Genomic DNA, 22,748 nt, shown 5'->3' with positions numbered 1-22,748 from the left:
CGGTGGCTAGTCACTGTGCTGAGGGTCACCGAAGAATTGCTCTTTGCTTTTAAATTTATGCTAAGCGTATTAAAATATTCCTTCCTAGCAGGTGATGTTTGGTTCTTGATGTGCAGCAATGTAACACGCTTGGTGAATTTGCAGGTTTTTGGAGCCTTTTGTTTTTCCCTCAAGTTGCAGTCTGTAAATGAATATCTTTGTTAAAGATGAGTTAAACCCTTTAAAACACATCAGGTGCTCTACCCTTCATCTTGGGCACCTCTAGCACTGCATGACTTGATCACTTTGTGTTTGCTAAGCACTTGGAGTGATCTGATCTTGTTTGGGCCATTGCATGCTACCTAAATACAAATGGGAATAAGGAACTGACCCGAGGTGAGTTTACTGGAAACGTCTCTGTTAAGATCAACAGTTTCACGGTCCAGGTGATATGCCAGAAAGGAACACTCAGCGTTTTATGGTGTGATAACACCACTGAAGGAATCAAATATAAGCCAAGATTTAAGTAATTCTGACACATATTGAGCCCTACAGATGGCTTTTTTATAATGATTCTATAATCTTCTGGAATTCATGGTCTTTGGAAACCTGATGCAACATTGTTGGCTACTGCAAAGTTTTTGATGGGATAAAGGAGGTTTCTTTTGATGGCGTACACTATTTGCAATATTTCCATCTTCAAACAACTTATCATTTTAGGGGATTTTTAGAAGTAACTAACTGAGAGGCAATTTGTACACTGAAACAAATGCTATGTAAGCTGGTTTCAAGAAGAATTTTCATTCTTCATAACAATTTAATTATTGTGTTACAAACAAAAAGGCTGGAATACGTTTCCAGTCCAGTATGTTATAGATGATAAGCTTCCTGCATTTTTGGAAGAATTACTTAAGATACACAATTTTCAGAAACTAAGTGAAGATACAAAATGTTTCCCCAAGCCTCTTCATATTTTTCGTGGTCTAAAGTCAATTTTCCTGTTTTCTTTTTCTTCATCTTCCAAATAATATAAAGAAAAGAAATAACCTAAATTTCATAATGTTGGAAAGGAATGAAATTAATTCTATAAAAATGCAGAAGTTCTACAAAATACAGAAGTTCAACAAGTCTTTTCTCTAACTTAGTTCTAACTGTTTTGAACACTGTTTTGAACAATATTAGAACAGAATTTCCCATGCATCTTTTAAGGACTGAAGTCACTTCAATTTGCAGTCGCTAACCTCTTCCTGCCATGCTTTTTATCTTTTTCTGTACGGTTCTTGCGTCCCCATGGAATAGATGTCTGTTAATTTTTTTTCTATCTGTGGTAGCCATCAGCATACTATGCTGCCAGTCCGGACCATGTCATGCAGGAGGTGCCCTAGGCTTAAAGCTTTTGTGTTTTACCACCCGCTTCCTGAACTGTCAGGTCACACACCTCAATTCCTTCTCTCACCTCATCCTTCAAACACTGCTTTTGTAAAGCAGAAAGAAACTAATATTTCTAAGTGTAACTTCTTTGCAAAGTTCAGGCATTGGGAGTTGCTAGGCTAAATCAGGCTCTGTAAGACTCCTTTGATGATGGCTGAGCTTTCCTATTAAATGAGCCAACAATTCTTTCTATTATAGGCTTTCTTTTCCTAGAAGAAAAGGAAGCTAACATTTGAGAAATGCTGGTTTTGCCTTTGACTACAAAGACTGATCTTTACATGCAGGAGATGGTGAGCTAGTCTGGACAGGTCTTGCTTGTTTCTCTAAGCTGAGCTCACATTGCCCACGTCTGTGTTTGAATTGTCACATCTACAGTCTTATCAAACTGCAGAGAGTTTTTTGTGGCATGTTTTAACTGAAGTCATTGTAGATATGGTTAAAAAAACCAAACCTTGTTCTCAAGCAAATCCTCAAGGTCAAGGCATAAGTGAGCTCAGTAAGCTACTATAAATCAGTCATATTTGATCATATTTTCACAGAGAATCAGACTTCAGGAGAAAAGAGAATTATTTTTCATTAAATCAGATTCGTACTCATCAGTTTTGATCATTCCGGCCAGCAAGGTCTTGGAAAAGTCCAAAGCCACATGCTGAATCCTTGGAAACCAGAAAGGAGTCTGTAATAACCAAGTGATAGTTGGTTGCAAAGTCTGACCTTGTTTCCCCTTGGCTAAATCCATTTCTCCTAGCTACAAATTCACCATCTGAACAGCTCCATAAGCAATAAAGTGCTACTACAGCTTTACAAGCCATGATACGCTGCAGCAAATTAATCTCACTGATGTGAACATGACTAAAAGGGTCCAAGCCTGGAGGAAGGGTCACATAGAGAAGGGAAGAGGCCCTAAGCATCTCTCCTCCTTTTGGGGCTATAATTCAGTGCAAGTGATTGTATAAATTCTACAGCTTTCATTCAACAATCCCTAATCTGTAATATCCAGCAGCATCTGGGGAACATCTAGCTCCACCCCTTAATTTGACCTTGCATTCCTCTGATGATAAACAATCTGCCTCTGAGTGCAGACATGCCCAGTTAAGTCAGACTAGTTAATTCGTTATCTGTTTTCTCACAAACCTTTTCCCAGGTTATTTCAGGATGAATGAGGGATTAAATGCTTATGGTTCTAGCCCTATGGAAACTATGTTTACACAAGGAGTTTTGTAAAGCTTTCACTGGTGTATTGTAGAGTGAATGGCATCCTGGTTGCTTAGCTTGGCAATCACAAAGGTCTAGTCTGTGCATAAATTAAAAATGGTATTTCCTGAAGCTACTTTAAAACAATTTTAGCAAAGCCTACCTGCTGCACCACGAATAGCTCCCTGGACTAGGACATGAAGGCAATTGATTCTCCCCCCTCCCCAACTCTGATAAAAACTTTGATGTTTTGGTCAAAATGTTAAGGCCTCATCTACAGTAGACTTTCTTCTCTCAAATTTCCTGATGGTGTCAGAGCAGGGCTAGTGGGAGCACATGTGCACTTCAAGTAGTAATGGTGACCGGTATTTTATTTTCCGTGTGCTCTATCCCTGCTCAAAGCACGTACCATGGGAAAATACAGGGGGCTGTGACAATTGATCTGTAACACAAACTCCCGCTTCTGCAATGGGTATGAAGGGTGGTGGGAAAAGTTGGGAGGGAAGCCAGCAAGAATTTGAAGTAAAATTTTATATACTGCTTTTTCCTCTGTATTTAAATCTTCATAACAGATGCAAGTGGTACTTGTTTCTACTTTGCGGGAATGTTGAATTAAATATTTTGGTCTTTTTGAGAAGAACTAAGAGAGGCTATAAGAAAGTTTATTAATCCTTGGGTATCGTTAACACCGGGTGTACGTTTTCTTGTTCAGTCAACACAAGTGAGCTTCCTCTCAGCAGTCCAGCTCTTAAGTCAAACTGCCTTTTGTAGTGCTGAATATTTTCTGTGTTTGCAGCTAGGATTGCCAAACTGTGGCCCAGCGTGGAGGGTAGATCAAGCACTGGAATAGGGACCTGGGGACCCGGGGTTATTCCTAGCTTTGCCTCTGACTTCTCAGATGATACAGGGCAAATGTTTTTTCTGTTTCTCCCTTGAATATTCTGGTTTCTGCTGTGTAAAAGGTTCATGTAATATTTGCTCCCATTGTAAATATTTGTATTTTCAGCTCCACCAATGAAAAGGAGTATTTCCTAGGTGGTGGATTTCTTTGTTAATTATCTGGTTTTAATTGCTGAACTGCTTTTAGATTTGCTTTTTAAAATTATTAATAACAAGTCTGTATTTAATTCTGTATAATTTTAGGGAGTCCTTTGACAGAACGTGAAGTAACAGCACCCAGCAGCTGTGTATCATTTGCTGTTGCTGGTGCAGATGCTCCAATAACCACTTCAGTAATAGAAAATACAGACTCACCGGTCTGGGACTTTCAGCAACAAGCAAGGTAAGCAATGTGGGCTCGCACAGACACACTTTGCGTCTACAGCCAGGCTAGGTATGAAAAGGACATATCCAGTTGGGAGGGGGTGCTTTCCTACTTACCGGGCCTGTAGTCTCAGCTAAAAATGCTTGTTTCCATGTTTTACAATCACCACATGCTGCTTGTATTGGGTGAAAAGTTGTTTGAGAAGGCTTGGTCTTAAAGCTTATGTGAGGAAGGGCAGTTTGACATGCATGGAACCTTGGCTGCATTGTATTTTGGCTTAAGACCTTGGGTGAGTCAGTCTGTTTCCACTCATCTGTAGCTTCCCTGTCTAGAGGAAGGGGCTGCTAATTGCCAAAGGACTCTTGGCACGGTTAAGTAAGACTTGATCCAATTTTTTTGCTTTTTCTGTATGTTTTACTTGGTTTCATACTTAGAAATTATGCCCTGGTTCAGGACCAGAGCTCTTAAGTTTGGATTCACCTACTGAAAAGTTAGGTTACTGACTCAAGAGCTGTTCAGCCTTGGCTTCCTCTGCAGTCACTGGAGAGACACAGGCCCCTCCAGACAGTGAGTCACTTGACCTGTGTTAGAGACCCAGCTTAGGACAAAATTCTCTAAGGATGCCTATTTCTCTCCAGTGACTGCCAAAATAGTGTAGGGAACATAGCTCAGACTTAGATATCTGAACCTAAATTAGAGCAGATGAATTGACCACTCCAAGGAACCTCAGCAGATCAAGTCATACATGGTAATATTCAGAAATAAACCTGTGTTTGCAATCTTATTGCTTCCCCAGTGTTTCTATACCAGATTTTAAATTAATTCCAAAGCAGTAGCCAAAGGCGTTTTCTAAACTAGGTGAAACAAGTCTGTTACAGGCAACAAGAAAGCATACTGAATTTATTTTGACAATCACAAATATATACCAGTGCCTCCACAGGACTGGTCTTTTCTGCCATACTGCTGAGTTGGGTTTTTGGCTTTAGGAAATTTGTAATACGAAGATTAAACCATTGAAAGACTCTGATAGCTGAAGTTTAAGAGTTTTGTTTCAGAGGCTGCTTATGCTGAGTCATATCCGAATTGCTTCAAGCAACTTAAAAGCTGTTCTACATTTGACACCTCAATTTTCAGGTTGTTTTTTTTCCAGAAATCAACTTCAAACATTACAGCTTTCAACCATAACCCCAGTGCTTTGCTGTCACTGTATTATTGAGTCATGAGATAAACTGTGTTTCCATTTCTTCATGGTTTTATTGTCCTGTCTTTTAAATTTTCAAGAAGAATGAGGAGAGGGAAATACTTCCTGAATAAGCAAAAGCCCAAACCATGTGAAGATAGTTATGTTTTTGAGGGCTCAATGATTTGGGTTTTGGTGTGTTTCGCCCCTGCCCCATCAGTCCAGAAAGAAGCTGATTTGTCTTGATAGATTCAATGGCATTGAAACTTCAGAGGCATTTTACTGTGCTTGTTCTTTTCCCTACTTTATATAAAATATTATGATTTTTGTTCCCAACAGATTATCCAAAGAGCTTCTGCTGGATCCACAGCAAACCTTGGTCTTCAAAGTGTGGCATAAAGCAGGTAAAGTTTGTAGTGCGGTATTGAGAGGAGTGTCTTTTCTGCATTCCTTGCAGACTTGTATTTAATACAAGTAAAGTAAATTCTATTACGTAAATTGAAGAGTAGAATTGTAATAACATTTTTTACCTTGCACTAGAAGAATGCTAGAGATAATACCCACTGATTTCCTGCCTCTTGGCATCCTCCTTTTCCCCATTAATCATCTGGCAAGGTTTGGTTCGTTTGTATTCTTTCTGGTTTTAATTTGACAGTATTTTAGAGGTTGGATTTTCCTAGTGAAGGAAATTCTTTACTGTGTCTTTCATATGCTGTTTGTTGCCTCTGCAGTTGATTGAAGTGTGGCCAGCCAATTGTAATCAAATACTTTTATAGTGGCATGGTTATATTTTAACAATTGCTCCTGTATCCAGTCTCAGCATTCACTGAGGGAGTTGAAGGCCTTGGGTTTCAAACCTAACAACATTAAAGCTCTTTGTAAGCATATTTGCTGAACCTGCTGTTTATTATTAAACGATAAAAGATGCTGCTAATAGTTCAAACTGGTGTTTGCTTGTTTTGTTGCTAGCCTAGATCCTCCAATATTTAATTGGTACCAAGCAAGTGCAAAAATCCATGTTTGTTGTTGGGAAGACAGCCCTACTTCTTCAATTCAAACTGCTAGGATATGATCTTTACTGGGGTTTTCTCCTTCTTTTTACATATTAAAGTTCAGCTGTCTGACTTTTTCTTCAAAAATGAACTTCCTTTGTAACTCAGCCTTTCCTCTGTATTATAGAGAGTACTGTGTGTACACAGTAATTCTCTTGGCAATCCTTCTCCCTGTCCTGGTCTTTCATTATCTCTGCAGGGACATTTTTAGCTGAATGTAACTGCTAAAGTAATCCAAATAATATCCTCTTCTTGGATAGGATTGTTTGTTCTGTACTTCAGATAAATTTCCAAGACAGAAAGGACGAAATGTTGCACAAAAATGCAACAGTGTAATGACAAGTCAGCATTTTTTGAAAGTTTTGGCAAAGTGAAAAGGGAAGAAACGGGAGTTTCTGAAGTGAGAATGCAATTCCAGAGGCGGAATGCATTTGCTGAGGTTCCTGGGTTGGCCTCCAGGTTTATTTTTTCAAGTCTCTGATTGTCTCTTATTGCCATTTTCAAGTTGAGTATCTTTCCCTTTATTACAAGCCTGGTTTAACTAGTTCTGCTGATTAAGTATTGCATAAGGTACGTAACTCTCATGTCCCTTCTTACACCTGCAGCAAGGCACTCATTCTGCTGTGAATTATTACCAATGTAGGTGTTCAGGTTATCAACAGCTGCAGTAGGGACAGCTGTTCTGGCAGATCCTTAGGGAGGAAGCTGGTTTAATTGCTTGAAACAATTTTTCCTGCTTCTCAATCAGGCACCATAGGTCTCTTAGTTTGAAGCATGTTAACAACCAAAATCTAAGTCTCGTTTCTGTTGTCTTAAACTCTGTTTTCTTTTTCCTCCACTTTTTTGTTCCACTCTTTAATTACTCTTTACCCCGTGAGAGCTGTCAGCTTTTAAACCATTTTTTCAGTTTTATTAGATGTCTTTTCCTGTAAAGTCTAAGCATATTTCAAGGGCTGTATAATTGGCTGAAAATGTTTTGTTTACATGCAGTTGAAATTAATATTTGCTTTTTATTCTTCTTCCCCAGAGACTGAGCGAGTGATAGGATTTGCATCAGTGGACCTTTCTCCTCTTCTTTCTGGCTTCCAGCTCGTGTGCGGGTGGTACAATATTACGGACTTCAGTGGACAGTGCCGAGGGCAGATCAAAGTAGCAATTTCCCCTCTTCAAAACATAAATAATCTTAAAAAAGAAAGGCAGGCAAGAATCCGGACCCAGCCACCAAGTTCTTCAGTACGTGCTTCAGTTTCCTCCCCTGTGCACATCTGATTAGATTGCTAATAATCCCCACTGACTCTGGGGGTTTCTGAAGTAATGAGCAAGCATAGCAAATTCAGAGTACTGTAATGGATCAGTCTGTGTAAATATACCAGAAACACTTAATCCCTTGTTTAAGAATGCTGCTCTGTGTTTCCATGGTAGCTGCAGGCCAACACTAGTTACAGCACTCATTCAAACTTAGGTCATGATGATCTCCAGTGGCTACACTCTGTTGTTGCTTCATGGGTGTCTGAGGTTTTTTATTCTTAGGAGAATATTCTGTGGTTTTGGATGTCTGGGAGCCTGGCATTGTTCTGTTTGCTGGTTTGGGTGGCAGCATATGCCCCAAAACATACTGTAAATTCAGCCTTTCGTTGGTTAGGAAATATGTAGTTTGGCAGAAATCTGTTTTTCTGGAAGATTTGCCATTTCTTGTGTTTTGGTTTTTTTTATTCTCTAGACTTTCCAGTTACGCTGGGGTGCAATATACACATGTAATGGAGCCCCTATACCCTACTTTTCATCAGTTTAGTCTTCGGTAGTGTGGGGGGAATTAACAAATGTTTCTGAAATAAGAGTGTTGTGACATGGTACTTTGGCTCTGCTGGAAAATCCTTTGAAAATTTAAAGCTATTTAGAAAACTTCAGTTTTTGTTTGTTAGCTCAGCAAGATACTACTTTAATTTCTCTGTTTTCTTGCTGTGGAAGACTCATGTGCTGTGTTCCTCTTTATTCCAGGTGAAGGTCAGCTTTCCAACGTTTCCTAGTTATGCTACAAGCTTTTCCAAGCAGACATTGAAGATCTTGTCAAAAGAAGTCAGTGTTCCTACTCGAGAGCAGTAAGTCTGCTGGCTATCAACCACTTTGATTATTTTCAGGGCTCAGAAATCTACCTATCTAAAGCCTATTGACTCTACTGAAAAATATCAAACCCTGTCAAAGGTCTTTCCCTGTATTTGGGCTGAAAGATTATACCAAGTTCCCTTTACCAGTGAGAGTGTGGCCCAGGAGACAGCAGTCCTGAGACAGGTTCCTTTCTACAAAACCCAGATCTTCTCACTGATATTTCCCAATTTGTTTCATTTACACCCTTCTACATAAGGATTTACACTACGCCATTGCTAAAATTGGCAGGTACTTCTTCCAGGCCTTTATAAGAATAAGGGTTGTGTTTGTATTTGGTTTTATTTTTAATAAGGATAATAGGCGTAAGTTAGAATAGAGTATTACTGATACGTCCCCTCTATTTTGCTGTAACTCCTGTCCATGGCCGGTGAGTGACAGCTGGTGAAATGTTGTAGTATTGCATGTTCCAGGGCTAGGACCATCAGATATCCTGCAGCAATTCCTGCTTTCTGTCCCTTAAAACAAACACCAATGTTTATAAATTTAACTAGCAACATGTGAGAGAGCATTTTAATTCACGGTTTGTTTATTTAGCGTACACAGGAGATGATACTTTTCCTGTATGTGTCTTTGAAGTTTAGAGGGACCGTGGGCCACCGTTGTGTGGTCTGAGCAGCTGGGTTGGCAGCTCCCAGCAGACATTGCAAATTTCCTATCAGCCACACTATTAACCAGGGCGGAGAGGGTAGTTGCGGTCTGTCGCGCTTTCTCCGCTACAAAAATCTAGGGAAAATGACACATCGCCAGGGACTCGCCCTGGGGAGAAAACGGACCAACACAGATACTGTGGATCAAACGATTTCTCCGTTTATTAACTGCGCAACACTCAGTTATATATGTTTCTAGTATCTACTCACGCATAAGCCATTTGTTGATTGGTTAACATGTGCCGTTCACGCGCTTAAACAATAGTCTAATTGGATAAAGTCTTCTAATCACGCGAATAGTTTCCTCCGCCTGCATGCTGTCTTGCACTCTGTCTTCAGGCACGTCGCCCTCCTGTTATCAGTCATGTACGCCCGACCTTGTTCTACTTTTTGTGCATTCTTCAGCAAGCTCATAATAATTGTGCCTTTGTGCAGTTAGCAAACTTACAACAACAGTTGTGCCTTGTGCAGTTTCCTTCGTCCTCCCACAATTTCTCCCACAAATTCTCCCACAATTCCCCCTCCCTAAGCTCATCTAAACAGTCTCGCTCGCAATAGGTGAGTATAATACATAAGTGTGCATAGTTTGTTTAACTATTCTACCTAACATAACTGTTCAAAGGCGCCAAAGCACGAGGAATGATCATACAGAAAACGGCCAAAATATACAGACTTCCAGTGATGGAGAAACCCCATTTTTTCAACCAGCCAAACCAATCCTCAGGAATACCTGAAATCCCTATCACTTCTTACAGCATCTTGGAGTTGTCGAATGATCTCGGCTTGTTGTCTGTTTTCAGTGTCTCGGTGTTGTTTGTAAAGCCTAAACAACAAAATTCTGGAAAAAGGGTGTTGTTTTGTTTGCATCGTACCTCAAATTGAGCCAGTAGAAAATCTATGGGTGGAAGTAGTGCTTGTAATTGATTTGTTGTCGTTTCCTGAAGCACTGTTAATGCGTCGATGGCTCAAGCAGTGGCGTTTCCTTGTTTTAAAACCAAACAGGCTAAAGCTTGAATATTCATTCTGTTTATCCAAGGTCCTAGTTGGAGTAACTGATGAGAGTGTCAAGTATAAAAAATCAGTGGGTAAACAGACGTTGGGGTCACAAGAGCTGTCCAATTTCATTACCTGTACAGTTCCTTTTTCTCGACGTGTCACGTTGATTAATTGTGCTTCTGTAGGTGCCCAGGCTTTCAATTGTGCTTTGGAACAGAGTCGTCCTCGCAGTTTTGGGGGTATCACTTTGTAGGCTGTTAATCCTTATTGGTTCCTTGTACATCTGGTCGGATCCATTTGGCCGGTACCCATCTGGGTCCCGAGTCTGTTTGGACACAGGCGTATCCTCGCCCCCATTGTAAAATGGGTACCGGCCCTTGCCATTCCATCGTGATTGGATCTCGATACCGAACTGGTGCTCCCAGCGTACGGTCAGATAGCAATGCGGTAGAAAAATGTCACTGTGCCGCGGTGTCATGTTGAGATGGATCTGAGTCGCCTCGTGGCATATGATTTATTACCACACAGGCCTTGGCTAACAGTTCATTCTGATAGCTTACAGGTACCTTCTCCCCCTCCCTAAGACGGTCTAACTGTGTCTTTAGGGTTTGATGGGCTTGTTCAAGGATTGCTTGTCCTGTAGAATTGTAGGGTATTCCGGTTATATGTGAGATGCCCCACTTATTCAGAAATTCGCGAACTCGAGAACTAACATAATTGGGGCCGTTATCTGTTTTTATCTCTTGGGGAATCCCTAAGACACTGATGGCGTAACAAAGATGTCGTATGGTGGCTGTGGCGTTACTTTTAGTTTCGGCAGTAGGGTAAATATAGCCGCTGCAAGTATCTATAGTAACGTGTAAATACTTCTGGGGTTTGAAAGGTTCATAGACTGTGATGTCTGTTTGCCAAATTTGATTCAGTAGTAGACCACGGGGGTTAATTCCCCATGTCCAAGAGTTAGTTTGATGGCAGTGTGGACAAGAAGTGACCGCTGCTCGAGCATCAGACAGGGGTAGTCTGAACTGTCTTGCTAGTGCTTTAGCTCCTTGATGAAAAAATTCATGAGAAAGTTTGGGTTGTTGTAAAATGGACACCTACTGTCTGAATGAGGGTTCCTGCTGCTTTGTCTGCATGAGTATTTCCCCCCGTTAAAGCGCCTGGTATTTGTGTGTGACTGTTAATATGTGCAAAAAATACAAGTTCTTGTCTTTTCTCTAATATTGATAAAAGCTCTTGAGCAGGTTCAGTCCCCCCCGGTAAACTTTGTTTACATCGTTGTGTTAAGTTATACAGATATTCGCTATCTGTTACAATATTTAGAGGGATGGTAGGCCAAGTCGTTAAAGCAGTTAACACAGCATGTAATTCTAAAATTTGTACAGATCCTTGGCTTTTCCAAGCTCTGGTATGCCATTGATTGTCCAAAAACCAGGCTATAGCTGCCTGTTGAATCATTCCAGAGGCATCTGTAAACACAGCGAGGCCTTGGAGGGGTTTCTCTGAAATGGGTGTTTGTGGTTTGAAGGTTGATGATAATAGACTCTTAATGAGAGAGTCACCCCTAGCCAGGATAATTTGCCCCATAAAATCTGCTAAGGCCGCTTGTAAACACGTATCAAACGTTAGTAACTGTTCAAAATTATGGGGACTAACAGATGTTGAAATAAATTTAGGATCTCTTCCTGTTAACTGCTGCGTTCGTCGTTGTCCTCGAGAGATTGCATCTGCCAATGCTACTAAAAATTGTGGTGCAGCTTGTTTGGGATAACTGGTATACAGCCATAACAAAGGACATACCCGTGAATCAATGAATTGAAATATTAGTCCGTTTGCTCCTTCTCGTTGCATAGTTATATGCAATTCTAATGGGATTTCTGGGGTATAACGGCTGAGACTCTTGTGAGCTAGTTTAGTAGTTATCTGTTGTAACACAGCCTTTTGTGTGTCTGTCAATGTGCGAGTAGCTGCGGCATCTGGGGTTCCTGCTAAATCTGCTAACAAGGGTTGTAACTCCTTGTGTGTTACGGGAACGAATTGTCTTAACCACTGTAGGTTACCAACCAACACCTGTAGGTCATGTAAGGTTGACACTTGGTGTTCAATTTGTAGTTTTTGAGGCTGGACTGCTCGTTTCTGAATGAGTGTTCCCAAATATTTCACTGGAACAGTTGTTTGTACTTTTTCAGGTGCTGCTTCTAGACCATGCTCCTTAAGAGTTTGAACCAAGTGTTTTAAGGTTGTGTTAATGTCTCCCTCCCCGCATAGCAAAATATCATCCATATAATGATAGAGAACCCAATTTTGATGTGTATCTCGAAACTGACGCAACGCGCGAGAAACAAACCACTGACACAGAGTTGGGGAATTTTTCATCCCCTGTGGTAACACTGTCCAATGATAGCGCTGTACTGGTTCTTGATTGTTGATCGTCGGGATCATCATCGCAAATCTGGGTTGATCATCCGGATGGAGTGGAATAGAAAAGAAACAATCTTTTATGTCAATTACAGCAACTGGCCAGTCTTGGGGTAACATGGACAGCCGGGGCAGGCCTGGTTGCAATGGTCCCATGTCTTCAAGAACAGCATTGACTGCCCTAAGATCATGCAAAAGATGCCAGGCACCTGACTTCTTTTGGATGACAAACACAGGGCAATTCCATGGACTGGTGGTTGGGACTAAATGTCCTTTTTCTACTTCTTGTTGTACTAATATCTGTAATTGAGACAACTTTTCCCTGAGGAAGGGGCCACTTGTCAACCCACACCGGCTGTTGGGTCTTCCAATTCATGGCTATGGCTGGCAGGAATTGGCCAGGGGCCCCTACGAAAAATGGGGATCAGTGTTCAATTGTGGATCAGAAACTATGCGAAGCGATAGACCTTGCATAGCATCTCGTCCCAACAGAGGTAAAGGAAGCCCTTTTAACACAAATGGTCTGATCACGGTTGACGGGTGATGATCTCTATCTCCCAATATTTGAATTTGGATGGGTAAAATACTTTTTCGGGTACCTTGACTGCCACCAACCCCAGTCACGGAGACACTAATCTCTTCCAAGGGCCATATTTTGGGCCAAATTTCTTGGGGAATCACAGTGACATCAGCCCCAGAGTCTAAAAGGGCTCGAATTTGAATGCTCCGTCCCCATTGTTCGCCCACTGGTTGTAAAAGACATCCAATCATAGGACATGTTGACATATCCAATACTAAATGAGCCATAAAAGTATCTTCTGGAATATACATTGGTATTTCAGTGAGGGGAACTATAGTGGCTTGTATCGTGTCATTTGTTTCATTGTACATTCCCGGAATAATATCAACCCCCCATTTATGAGCCCCATTGCCCACTAGAATGCCACCCACATTCTCTCCTGATCCTCCTCCCTTCAAAGTTACCGTTGTGGGTTGGCCCACCCAAACCCCTGTGGTTGTTCTTAAAGGCCGTCGGTTGTGATCTTCCAGGGCAGGAGCTCGTCCTTTTGCTGTCCAGTCGTCGGTGATTCTCGGCATTCTGCGGAATATGCTTGACGGGACGGATTGTTCTCCGGCAGCCCTGCCCGCCCCGTGCTGGGACCGCCCCTGTAGTTTCCCTGACGTTCCCTGGCCCGTGTCATGCGACATTGCTTTACAAGATGCCCTAACTTCCCACAGCGGAAACAACTCCTTTGTTGGTCTGAATTTGGCGTCCTGCCCAGATTGGCTCTAGACACTGAAGGACACTGGCTTCTAACGTGACCTCTTCCCCCACAACCAAAACAGATGTTTTTCCTCGGGTTGTTATTTGTGCGATTGCGAAGTACAGCTGTAACTGCTGCAACCACAGGTGCCGCTGCGATTTGAGCTTCTGCTTCTAACGCCCATTTAATCATATCTGCTGCTGAAGCTTTTGCTGGCAGTTGCGATAAAATTTGCCTTGTCTGGTCATTTGCTTGTGTACAAGGTAATTCTTTCGCAAGAACTGGCTTAACCTCGTCCGGTCTGTCTGCTACCTCCACCGCCTTTTGCAAACGCTCTGAGAAATCCTGATATGGTTCATTAAGTCTCTGAATAACCTTTGTATACGGGACTCTCTTCTTTTCAAACTTACTGACCTTCATAAATGCATGTCTAGCACACTTTGAAGAAGCTGTTATCACCCGACCTTGCAAACAAGCCTGATTTTGAGGGGATGCATGATCTCCGGTCCCCGTTAACTGCGCCACAGAGATCCCTGCTAAATCGTGTCCCGGAGTAAGAGCGTCCAAAACAACCGCTTCTGCTTCCTCTTTAAACGCCTGCTCCCAGAGGCACATCAAAGGTGCCGTAAGTGCTGCACGCGCCAGCTGTCTCGAATCAAAGGGCAGTAACGGCTGAGCATAAATCACATCTAACAGAGCTCGCGTCCTTGGGCCATTCAGTCCATCATCTCTACAGCTTGTCTGCCATTCCTTTACTAATTTGTAATCTAATGGTTGCCATCTAGGTCCATCTTGAGTGATTAACAACGGACACGCTAATACTCCCCCTTCATCTGAAGGTTTGAAATCCACACCCTCTAGAACACAATTTTTTGCTATTAACTTCCAATCCGTAAACACCGGAGGTTGTGTCGCACGATCTACAACTCTTTGAGCATGCTGTACTTTCTGTTCAATAGTCACCACTAAATTTTCAAATTTCGTCAAAACCTCCATTATGTCAGTGATCTGATTCTGTTTTGCATTCGGTGGACTCTCCTCATCCGAGTCCAGCAATGGAACTGCTTCTGCTTGCAATTTCTTTCTAATGCAATGTTCTTTTTCATCTGAATCTACCTTCCTCGTAGACACCGGAGGTGCACTAGGACCCGTGGTCGTACTGCTCGCTGGTGGGACATACTTAGAGGGCTCCTCTGCCTCATGTGAAAACAATCCTGGCGGGGGAAGGGGTGGATACCCAAAAAAAGAATCCTCTGGTTGCCCGCGAGAGACTGGAAACGCCAAGGCGTCCGGAGCATCCTCCGCTCTTTCCAGTCTCTCTACTTGTTTTCCCAACATCTCCTCACCTCCGATTCCAGTAACACCTTTAATCTCTTTGTCAGCCTCTACCTCTAACAAATCAAGCACCTCTCTACTCGCCTCTCCGCGCAACACCGCTGTAGCCGCCATCCAAACCGCCTTTGCCTCTCTCCCCTTCCTCAATACGGTCAACACTGAACCAAGAGCTGCGAGCTTATCCGCAGCTCCTTTCTTTCCACTCAAACACTCTTCCAGCAACTCCTCGCACACAGCCCACAGCCACGACGTGTCAAATATCTCTCCCGGCTTTACTATGAAGCCCCGTTGTATCATCCACTGGATGAGACTCGTGACTGGAGCCGTATGCACTCCACAGTCCACATCCCTGCCTACCGCCTTTAATACCTTAATAATTGTTCCGATGGATGCCATCGTCACCGGCAGGATCGCCCCGAGGGCTCTCTTCCAATCGCCTGGCCAGGCAAAACACTCGCACACTCCGCGTCCGTGTCGGGGTCACCGCTTGTCGCACTTTCTCCGCCGCGACAATCTAGGGAAGACGACACATCGCCCTGGGGAGAAAACGGACCAACACAGATACTGTGGATCAAACGATTTCTCCGTTTATTAACTGCGCAACACTCAGTTATATATGTTTCTAGTATCTACTCACGCATAAGCCATTTGTTGATTGGTTAACATGTGCCGTTCACGCGCTTAAACAATAGTCTAATTGGATAAAGTCTTCTAATCACGCGAATAGTTTCCTCCGCCTGCATGCTGTCTTGCACTCTGTCTTCAGGCACGTCGCCCTCCTGTTATCAGTCATGTACGCCCGACCTTGTTCTACTTTTTGTGCATTCTTCAGCAAGCTCATAATAATTGTGCCTTTGTGCAGTTAGCAAACTTACAACAACAGTTGTGCCTTGTGCAGTTTCCTTCGTCCTCCCACAATTTCTCCCACAAATTCTCCCACAGCGGTTTACTTTATTTTAGTCTAAATCTGAAACAGTAAATGCCATTCCTGATGACATTTGAAAGAAAAGAGCTAGTTTCATCCACCGGTGGCTCTTTAGTGCATTTAAAGGTGTTGGATAGTCTTAGTTGGCAGACTTTTCACAATTAGAGATTTCAACCTGTGTTCTGTTGTTAAATGTAGGCCTGTTTCTAGCAGAATTAATCACCCTGGAACACACACACCTCGTCATGAAGAGCATATGCAGAATGTGCGCAGATTTCACGAATCCTTGCAGCAAGCAGAAGGCAATGCACACCGGGCGGCAAAGATGGACTCATTATCACTGTCATCACGCGCTTCTCTTCTAACTGCTCTCAGGTAAAGCAGAGATATAGGCAAGAAGGTAATTCAAAGCCGTAGGTTTGCAAAGCAGTGCTTGAAAGTGAAGAATTCTTGCATCCAATTTTAAAGGAAGTAAAAATGAAAATATATAGTAATTGTATATTAATGATTAAGAGGTATCAGTGAGATAGTGTCATTTACAGCAGGATGAGATGAGATTGGAAAAGCAGGGACTAGGCAGGGAACTCTGCATCAGGGCTGAGTTACTCTAGTGATGCTGTGAGTTTCTGAAGTGAAGCAGCAACAGCAGTGTTTTCAAATCTGGTTAGAATGCTTTGCTTTGTCCATCTTTGTACATCTGTAACACAACACACACTATTTATTAAGCCAATAGTCCTCTGAGTTGGTTCTCACAGACTCAAGAACAAGCCTGTAAGCATTTTCGTGATGCATGGAGCAGGATGTCCTTTCCCAACAGGATGCCTTTCTCCTTACTGGAAGCACTTTTCTCTTGACTAGACTCTAGGTTTAAATCAGGTATAAATTTTAGAAGAATAATATTTATTATCTGTAGGAATATAGGACTGAAAGTGAGTTTCTGAGTTATTCCACCCCTTCCCGTGCTACCACAAGCAATATATCATAAAATCCTTAGATCTTAAGCAGGTAGAAATCCTCAGATTTTTATCAAGCTCAGCCATAAAGGCAATTAATATCCTTGCCTTTATGACTTCTGTTGGAAGGCCATCTCAAATCCAACTTTCTTTGATTAAGTAAGTTGAAAACTAGCTCTTTTTTTTAACTTCCAGCCTAAATTTATTCATAGCTGATTCAGCATTTATTCTTCAGTAAGTGTTGTCCTTCTACTTAGACAGAGCAACATGAACACTTACCTACTGATCTGTTTTTCAATACTAAACCTTAATCTTTTATTTGCATGTTTACACACTGTTGTCTGGAACAATAGACAGAACCAATAGAGCCAATCTGCCGCAGGCTTTTTTTTCTCTTACCAAATTTCTTACCACTGCTTACAGAAAAAACTTGAGTGAGCTGGATGAGGTTCAAAGATACTTCAGTCAGAAGCTGACCAGGTCTTTTCCTGACTTCAGTTACGGTAACGCATCCAAACCAAGTCGTGAGGAGCGGGAGAGTGATCATCGGGGCTCGATGAGCAGAGAAGTGGATCCCAATGGATGCCATCTTTTGGAAAAATCTAGTCAATTGGTGTCTCAGGTCAGCAGCCTAATCAATGGTAAGTTGTCACTTGGTTTGGATTTTTTCGTCAGAAGCTGCCTTAAAGTATCTTGAAATTTCTTGTGTAATCAGGACCAGTTCCTGGTGTCGGTAATCAGCGTGTGTTGGTCCGTTGGGAGAATGCTTCAGAGAGACTTTCAAACTCCCGTCAGTAATGGTAGTGTTGAACTGAAACATTCAGAAGGAAGATTAGGTGGGAGTTAGGGCCCTCTCTAGATAGCCTAAATTCTCCTTAAATTCCAATGTCTGTTCAGCAGAAGAAGGGAGGTCTTGCAGAAAAGCAATCCACAGAAGGGTACAGAGCTGAGTCTGTGGTTCTTTGCTAATAGGAACTGGCATATCTCTGTTTTCAGGTGAAATTTATGCCCAATGATGAATAGCTAAAATAAAGCTTTTTTAGGATATGTAAGACAAAGCTCTTAGCGAGCAGCTTCTTTTCTGTTTCTCGCCTTCAATACATTTCCTCTTTTAGAGGCATCAGCACAATTAATTTTCCCTATCATTAGTGCTGTTGGACACAGAATGACATCCTTAATAAGGATGGAGTATGACACAACAGGGAAGGTAAACCGTATCTCTTTGTACACCTTGTTTTCAGATGTACTTTTTTTCATTCTGCCTGGCATTTCTAACAGCTCTGTTGTAACTGCTCTTCATCTCAGCACTAGACTGCTCACTGACTGCAGTTAGTTTAATGTTAGCTTAACTGTTCATGCCACTCTGATCTCATACCAAAGGTGCTGTGAGTAGCAAAATGACTAGGAAATCAAATCCATGCTGGTCCTTTTAAAATAGTTTATCAGAGTGGAGAATAAACCGTGGCTCGGAGCGCTGCCAGTTGAAACATTATTCAGTGCTGTTTCTGCCTGTGGCTACCTACAGGGAAGCAGCACTTCCAAGAGATGGAGTTGAAGGGCACATTTCTATTATGCCAGAACTTGCCATTCTTATATCACCACCTTGATCTTCTCATTTTGTTTCTTTTTCTTCTCCAGGGTTTTGCTCTTTTTGTTCCCCTTCTCATCAGTTGTTTTTACTGCTTCTTTACATGCTGTCCTCTACAATCTGTCTCAAACTCCTCCTTTTCCAAATGTTCTCCACCATTACCTTATAGCAAGACTTTTTCTCTTGCCTCACAGTAGCAGTAGGTTGCCATTTAACCTAATAGTGGTGAACTAATTTCTCAAAGAATGCAAGAAATGAATAGGATCTGCTAACTAGGAACCAAAAATAGGTGATTGTGGCATTTTAAAGAATTTGTAAAATCCCCAGAGATTCTCAGGATTGTATAGATTTTATTAATGTTAGACTCCTAATCCAATCACCTTTTTTCAGAGCCTGTGTTAGGAGCACAGGCAGCTCTTTGTTTTCAGACTCTACAATTTTACCACCACAACTGAGCAATAGCCTTGAGTGAATTTCTGTTTTACAAATATTTAACAGTTGTCTGTCATTTGATTCGAGTTGGTAAATTGAACTGAAAGCTGGAGAATATCAGTAGGAACTGTGTCTTCTGGGCCCCTACATTAAACTGGGGAAGCTATGAGAGGAAAAGGTGGTAAGATTATCTATCTTTCCTGTCTAGATTATTCCCCTCTCCTTCCCATGTGGTCTGATCTGTCCAGACTGTTTTTAGCCACTCCAAGCAACAGGAATTTTTTCTATTTGCTTTAGGTGTACTCTGTATATCAGAGTATTTTCACTGTCCCAATTTTTTTTCTTTATATTGATGTAGGTATTTCTACTTATTTCCCAGTAATTTCATCCTGAACATTTCCTTTTTTCATTAGCATTTCTGTCCTTCTCCTGGCCTTGTCAATAGTAGAGAGCAGAATGTGATCACATCAGCAGAGTGTCTGACAAAGCTGTGCATGTTTAACTCCTAACCATTCTTACATATCTGATTTTCTGCAGAAAGCCCAAATAAATCAGGTAAAAGGTGAGTTGTTGTTCTGTGCATTTACTGATGCTGTTTTCTGTTAATCAGACTTACAGACTATAACTAAAAATAGTAAAGAATCTTCTAATGTGCATCAAGACAGCAGCAGAAAGCTGGGTGCTACATATGCACCCAGCCAGAAGGATGAAGAAGCCAGACCTGAAGTATGTCAAGGCCAACTTGATTTGGACTCACCCAGCGTTTGCAGTGATACGCAGCACCCATGCTCTTTTGGGAGATCTGTGTTTGAGAGACACATGTTGCATGGATTTCTAGACCAGGCCGTCCCTGAAGATGAGCATCCTTTGCCAACGGACTACATCCATGAAGATGAAGTTGCTTTTGCTGTCCAGCCACACAGTGAAGAAGAATATGAAGAAGACGTTATAGAACCACGAACTCTTAATGAAATAACAACCATAACAGACAAAACTAGTCCCTGGTCCAGTGTGCTATCTGAAGTGGAGCAGGCTGCTGACCAGCAGCCCACAGACTTGGGGCCTGAAGATCAGCGCTTGGTGGATATAGATTGTTTCCAAACAGGAAACAGCAGACGGAGCAGCACCTTCTCTGGCATACTACAAGGTGACAACCAAAGCACGCTTACCGCCCTTAGCCCATGCGTTAGCCTCCAGGCAGATGAGAGCAGTCCTTGGGCAGTAACAGAAGGCTTTCAAAGCTTGAGTAGTGGCACAGAAACAACGGAGAAAGAGCTGTTTCAGCCTACTCATTTGTCAGAAGTGCATCGAACAGCCAATGGCCATGTAGAAAATGGAAATTGTGATTGGGATAGAGCATTTAACACTAAACCTGTAGAGCAAAATGTAGAGTTTCATGCAGTCTCCAAAGAACTACTGGAATTTCCACCAGTTGTTGGTTTAACCAATCCAAAAAACACAGAAAGAGAGAAGGAGGAAAACAGTGAGGTTGTAAATGAAGATTGTCAAGATGAGGAAGAAAGTGGTTCCGATGAGATCTGTGTTAAGAGTGTATCAGCCCAAGCAGGCTCGGAAGGAAACAGTGAAAGGTTTTCTGATGACAGTAGTGAAGACCCACTGGAAGAGTTAGAAAAGTCTGCCAAACCAAAAATTGTTTTGTATCCTTCTTTTCTCTTTTCTTAAGCACACATTGCATTCAAGGAGCCTGTCTTATTTCTTGGTTAGAATCTGACTGGCCTCAGGAAAGAGAAATTCACCGTGTGGAGCTCTTCCCTGGGAAATGAGTCTAGAATTGATGACCTGGGAAGGTACTGGAAGACCTTGTTATGTTGTGTTTTGCGCAGCGTAGTGATGACTTCCTTACCATTTGTAACCAATATATTCTGTGATCCATGAGAGTTATTTCATTTTGGGTAGGTTCAACATGTCATCTTGCATTTTTTTTTCCCAATGTTGGCACTATTATAGCTCTTGTGTTTCTTCTGTATTAAAAGAAACATAGTTTATTTTGCATATAAAACACTTGCCACATTTCTTGCACAGATCCCAAATCTCGCATTCAGTTTCACTAAGTCGTGTTGGAATTTTTGCAAGATGAAGTACTCTACAAACATGTGAGGTATTACTGTAAAGCAAGTTGGTGTCCATGCTTTGTGAGGCCAGGTGAGAGAAACAAGTGTTCAGAATGATACAATATTGGTTAAATGAATGAGATTCAGCATCTGGGATCCATTAACAGCTGTTACAGTGAGGCATTCCAAATCTGCAGCTTCTGTGGAGCTCTGTGCAACTACACGCTGCCAAAGGTTGTTCCTTAACAGTTCTGCTCAGATCTGATCCTGTTGTTGTTCCCAACTTCTTCCTTCCACCCCAGCAGATGGAAGCCTCCATGAGACTGCTCAGCATTTCTTCTCATCCTTCTGCAGCTTTGAAAGTAAGTATGGGACATCCTTTACTTTATTGTCCTAGCTTAACAGAGTCTGTTTGTCAAAGCAGGAACAAAAGTACTTCTCCCTTTCTTTGCCTGTCCGCGGTCAGGTTAGAGGTGATGGTTTCCAAATCAAGTCAAGGAGAATTTTTCTGATATCTCTTCTCTCTGTGAGAATCATTTTTAACATTCATGGCTGCATCGTCGGTGATACTTACGCATTTATGTTAACCTGTTTGTCTATATACAATAGCAAATGTTGCTCTTCTCCGTTGGGGTCAGTAGAAGTGGCAGGTGCTCACTCCACACTTCTCTGTGCTTTAATGGGAGGTAAGGTGCCTAATTTTAAGGACACAAGCTGTAACTTGTAATTATGACTCCAATTTGTATCTTTTAGGTCAGGATGAAATGAGGGAGTTTGCAGCAAGAGAGCCTCTCCTTGAGAGGTATCAAGTAACTGTTCTTTGATGGAGGGAATATAAAATAGTTGGAGTGATAGTTCCTCATACAGGAATGCTGTTGATTGCTTTTGCTGTCTCATAGGTGGGTTTATGTGCATAAACATTAATTTACTGCAAGAGGTTTGTGGCTCAGTTGTTTTGAGCTCTACATATTATTCTTTTCCAGCCATAGCTTTGCTGCGGATGTTGATGTGGACCTGGGCACTGCAGCAGCTGAGCTGTTTGTTTACCACTCCCAGAAAAGATAATGCGTTGGTTCCCCTCCTTATGACCTATGAAACAAATGCTGTAAGGAGCATTTATGTAATTAGAAACAGCTTGCTTGATTAAATAGAACAGAAACAGGCAGGATCTAATAGCGCTGAAGTAATGGAAACTAAATTAATGAACATGTTTACAGCTCAGGTAAAATACCTGACTTTTTGCTGATTTGTGCTGTAAAAATTATTTTTCTTCTGATTTATGTAACATTATCTTTTTCTAAAGCCCTTGAAACTTATTCCTGATGAAAGCAGAGACGTCTATGAGGGAGTCTTGGGCATAGTATGCTTCAAGGATTCTAAGATGTATCTTGATTATAGCACCTAGACTGCAGTGTGTCTTAGTGTTTGTTAAGCATACTTTTCATGCTGTGTCTAAATATTTTGGATTAAATCAGAAGCAGAATCTCAGATGTGTTTCTCCTCTGGAATCTCCTTCAAATTCTCCGTGTTTGCCTTTGTCTGTCGCTGATACCCCCTTCCCCTCTGTCTCGCTGTCATGCCCCCGCTTCTGAGTTTTGCTTTCTCTGCAGAGTTAGCTCTGGTTCTTCCTGTGGAAGCACCATGTCTTTCTGTGCATCTGCAAATCATCACTCAAACCTACGGTTTAATATTAATACCAGCTTTACTTGAATTCCCTCTCTCTGCAGTGCTAAGCTTAGTGGCTAGAAACACACTCCTGAAAGTGGTTGATAATTAGGGAGAATATTACCACTATTTGGATATAGCTGACCTTAAACCAGCTTAATTCGAGGATTAGCTACAGCTAATCCT

The 22,748-nt window shown here is 41.8% G+C and overlaps 1 protein-coding gene across 7 annotated transcripts in view; it reads left to right on the top strand.

Moving 5' to 3' along the window:
* The window catches only part of C2CD3 (C2 domain containing 3 centriole elongation regulator), a 58,372-nt gene that overhangs the window by 28,572 nt on the left and 7,052 nt on the right, over positions 1-22,748 (top strand). For 3 of the 7 annotated variants that reach the window (XM_030042497.2, XM_030042495.2, XM_041118483.1), the window contains 8 exons: positions 3,748-3,886; positions 5,388-5,452; positions 7,128-7,333; positions 8,099-8,199; positions 16,051-16,227; positions 17,229-17,446; positions 19,436-20,483; positions 21,157-21,259. In XM_030042497.2, the coding sequence (XP_029898357.1) occupies positions 3,748-3,886; positions 5,388-5,452; positions 7,128-7,333; positions 8,099-8,199; positions 16,051-16,227; positions 17,229-17,446; positions 19,436-20,483; positions 21,157-21,259 (2,057 nt within the window). The other 4 variants (XM_030042499.2, XM_030042498.2, XM_041118484.1 and 1 more) reach the window with 4 other exon arrangements.

The sequence above is a fragment of the Aquila chrysaetos genome, chromosome 19 (genome assembly GCF_900496995.4).
Source record: "Aquila chrysaetos chrysaetos chromosome 19, bAquChr1.4, whole genome shotgun sequence".
NCBI lineage: Eukaryota > Metazoa > Chordata > Aves > Accipitriformes > Accipitridae > Aquila > Aquila chrysaetos.
Note: the sequence above shows the minus strand (reverse complement) of the source record. Positions and strands in the feature narration are given on the sequence as shown.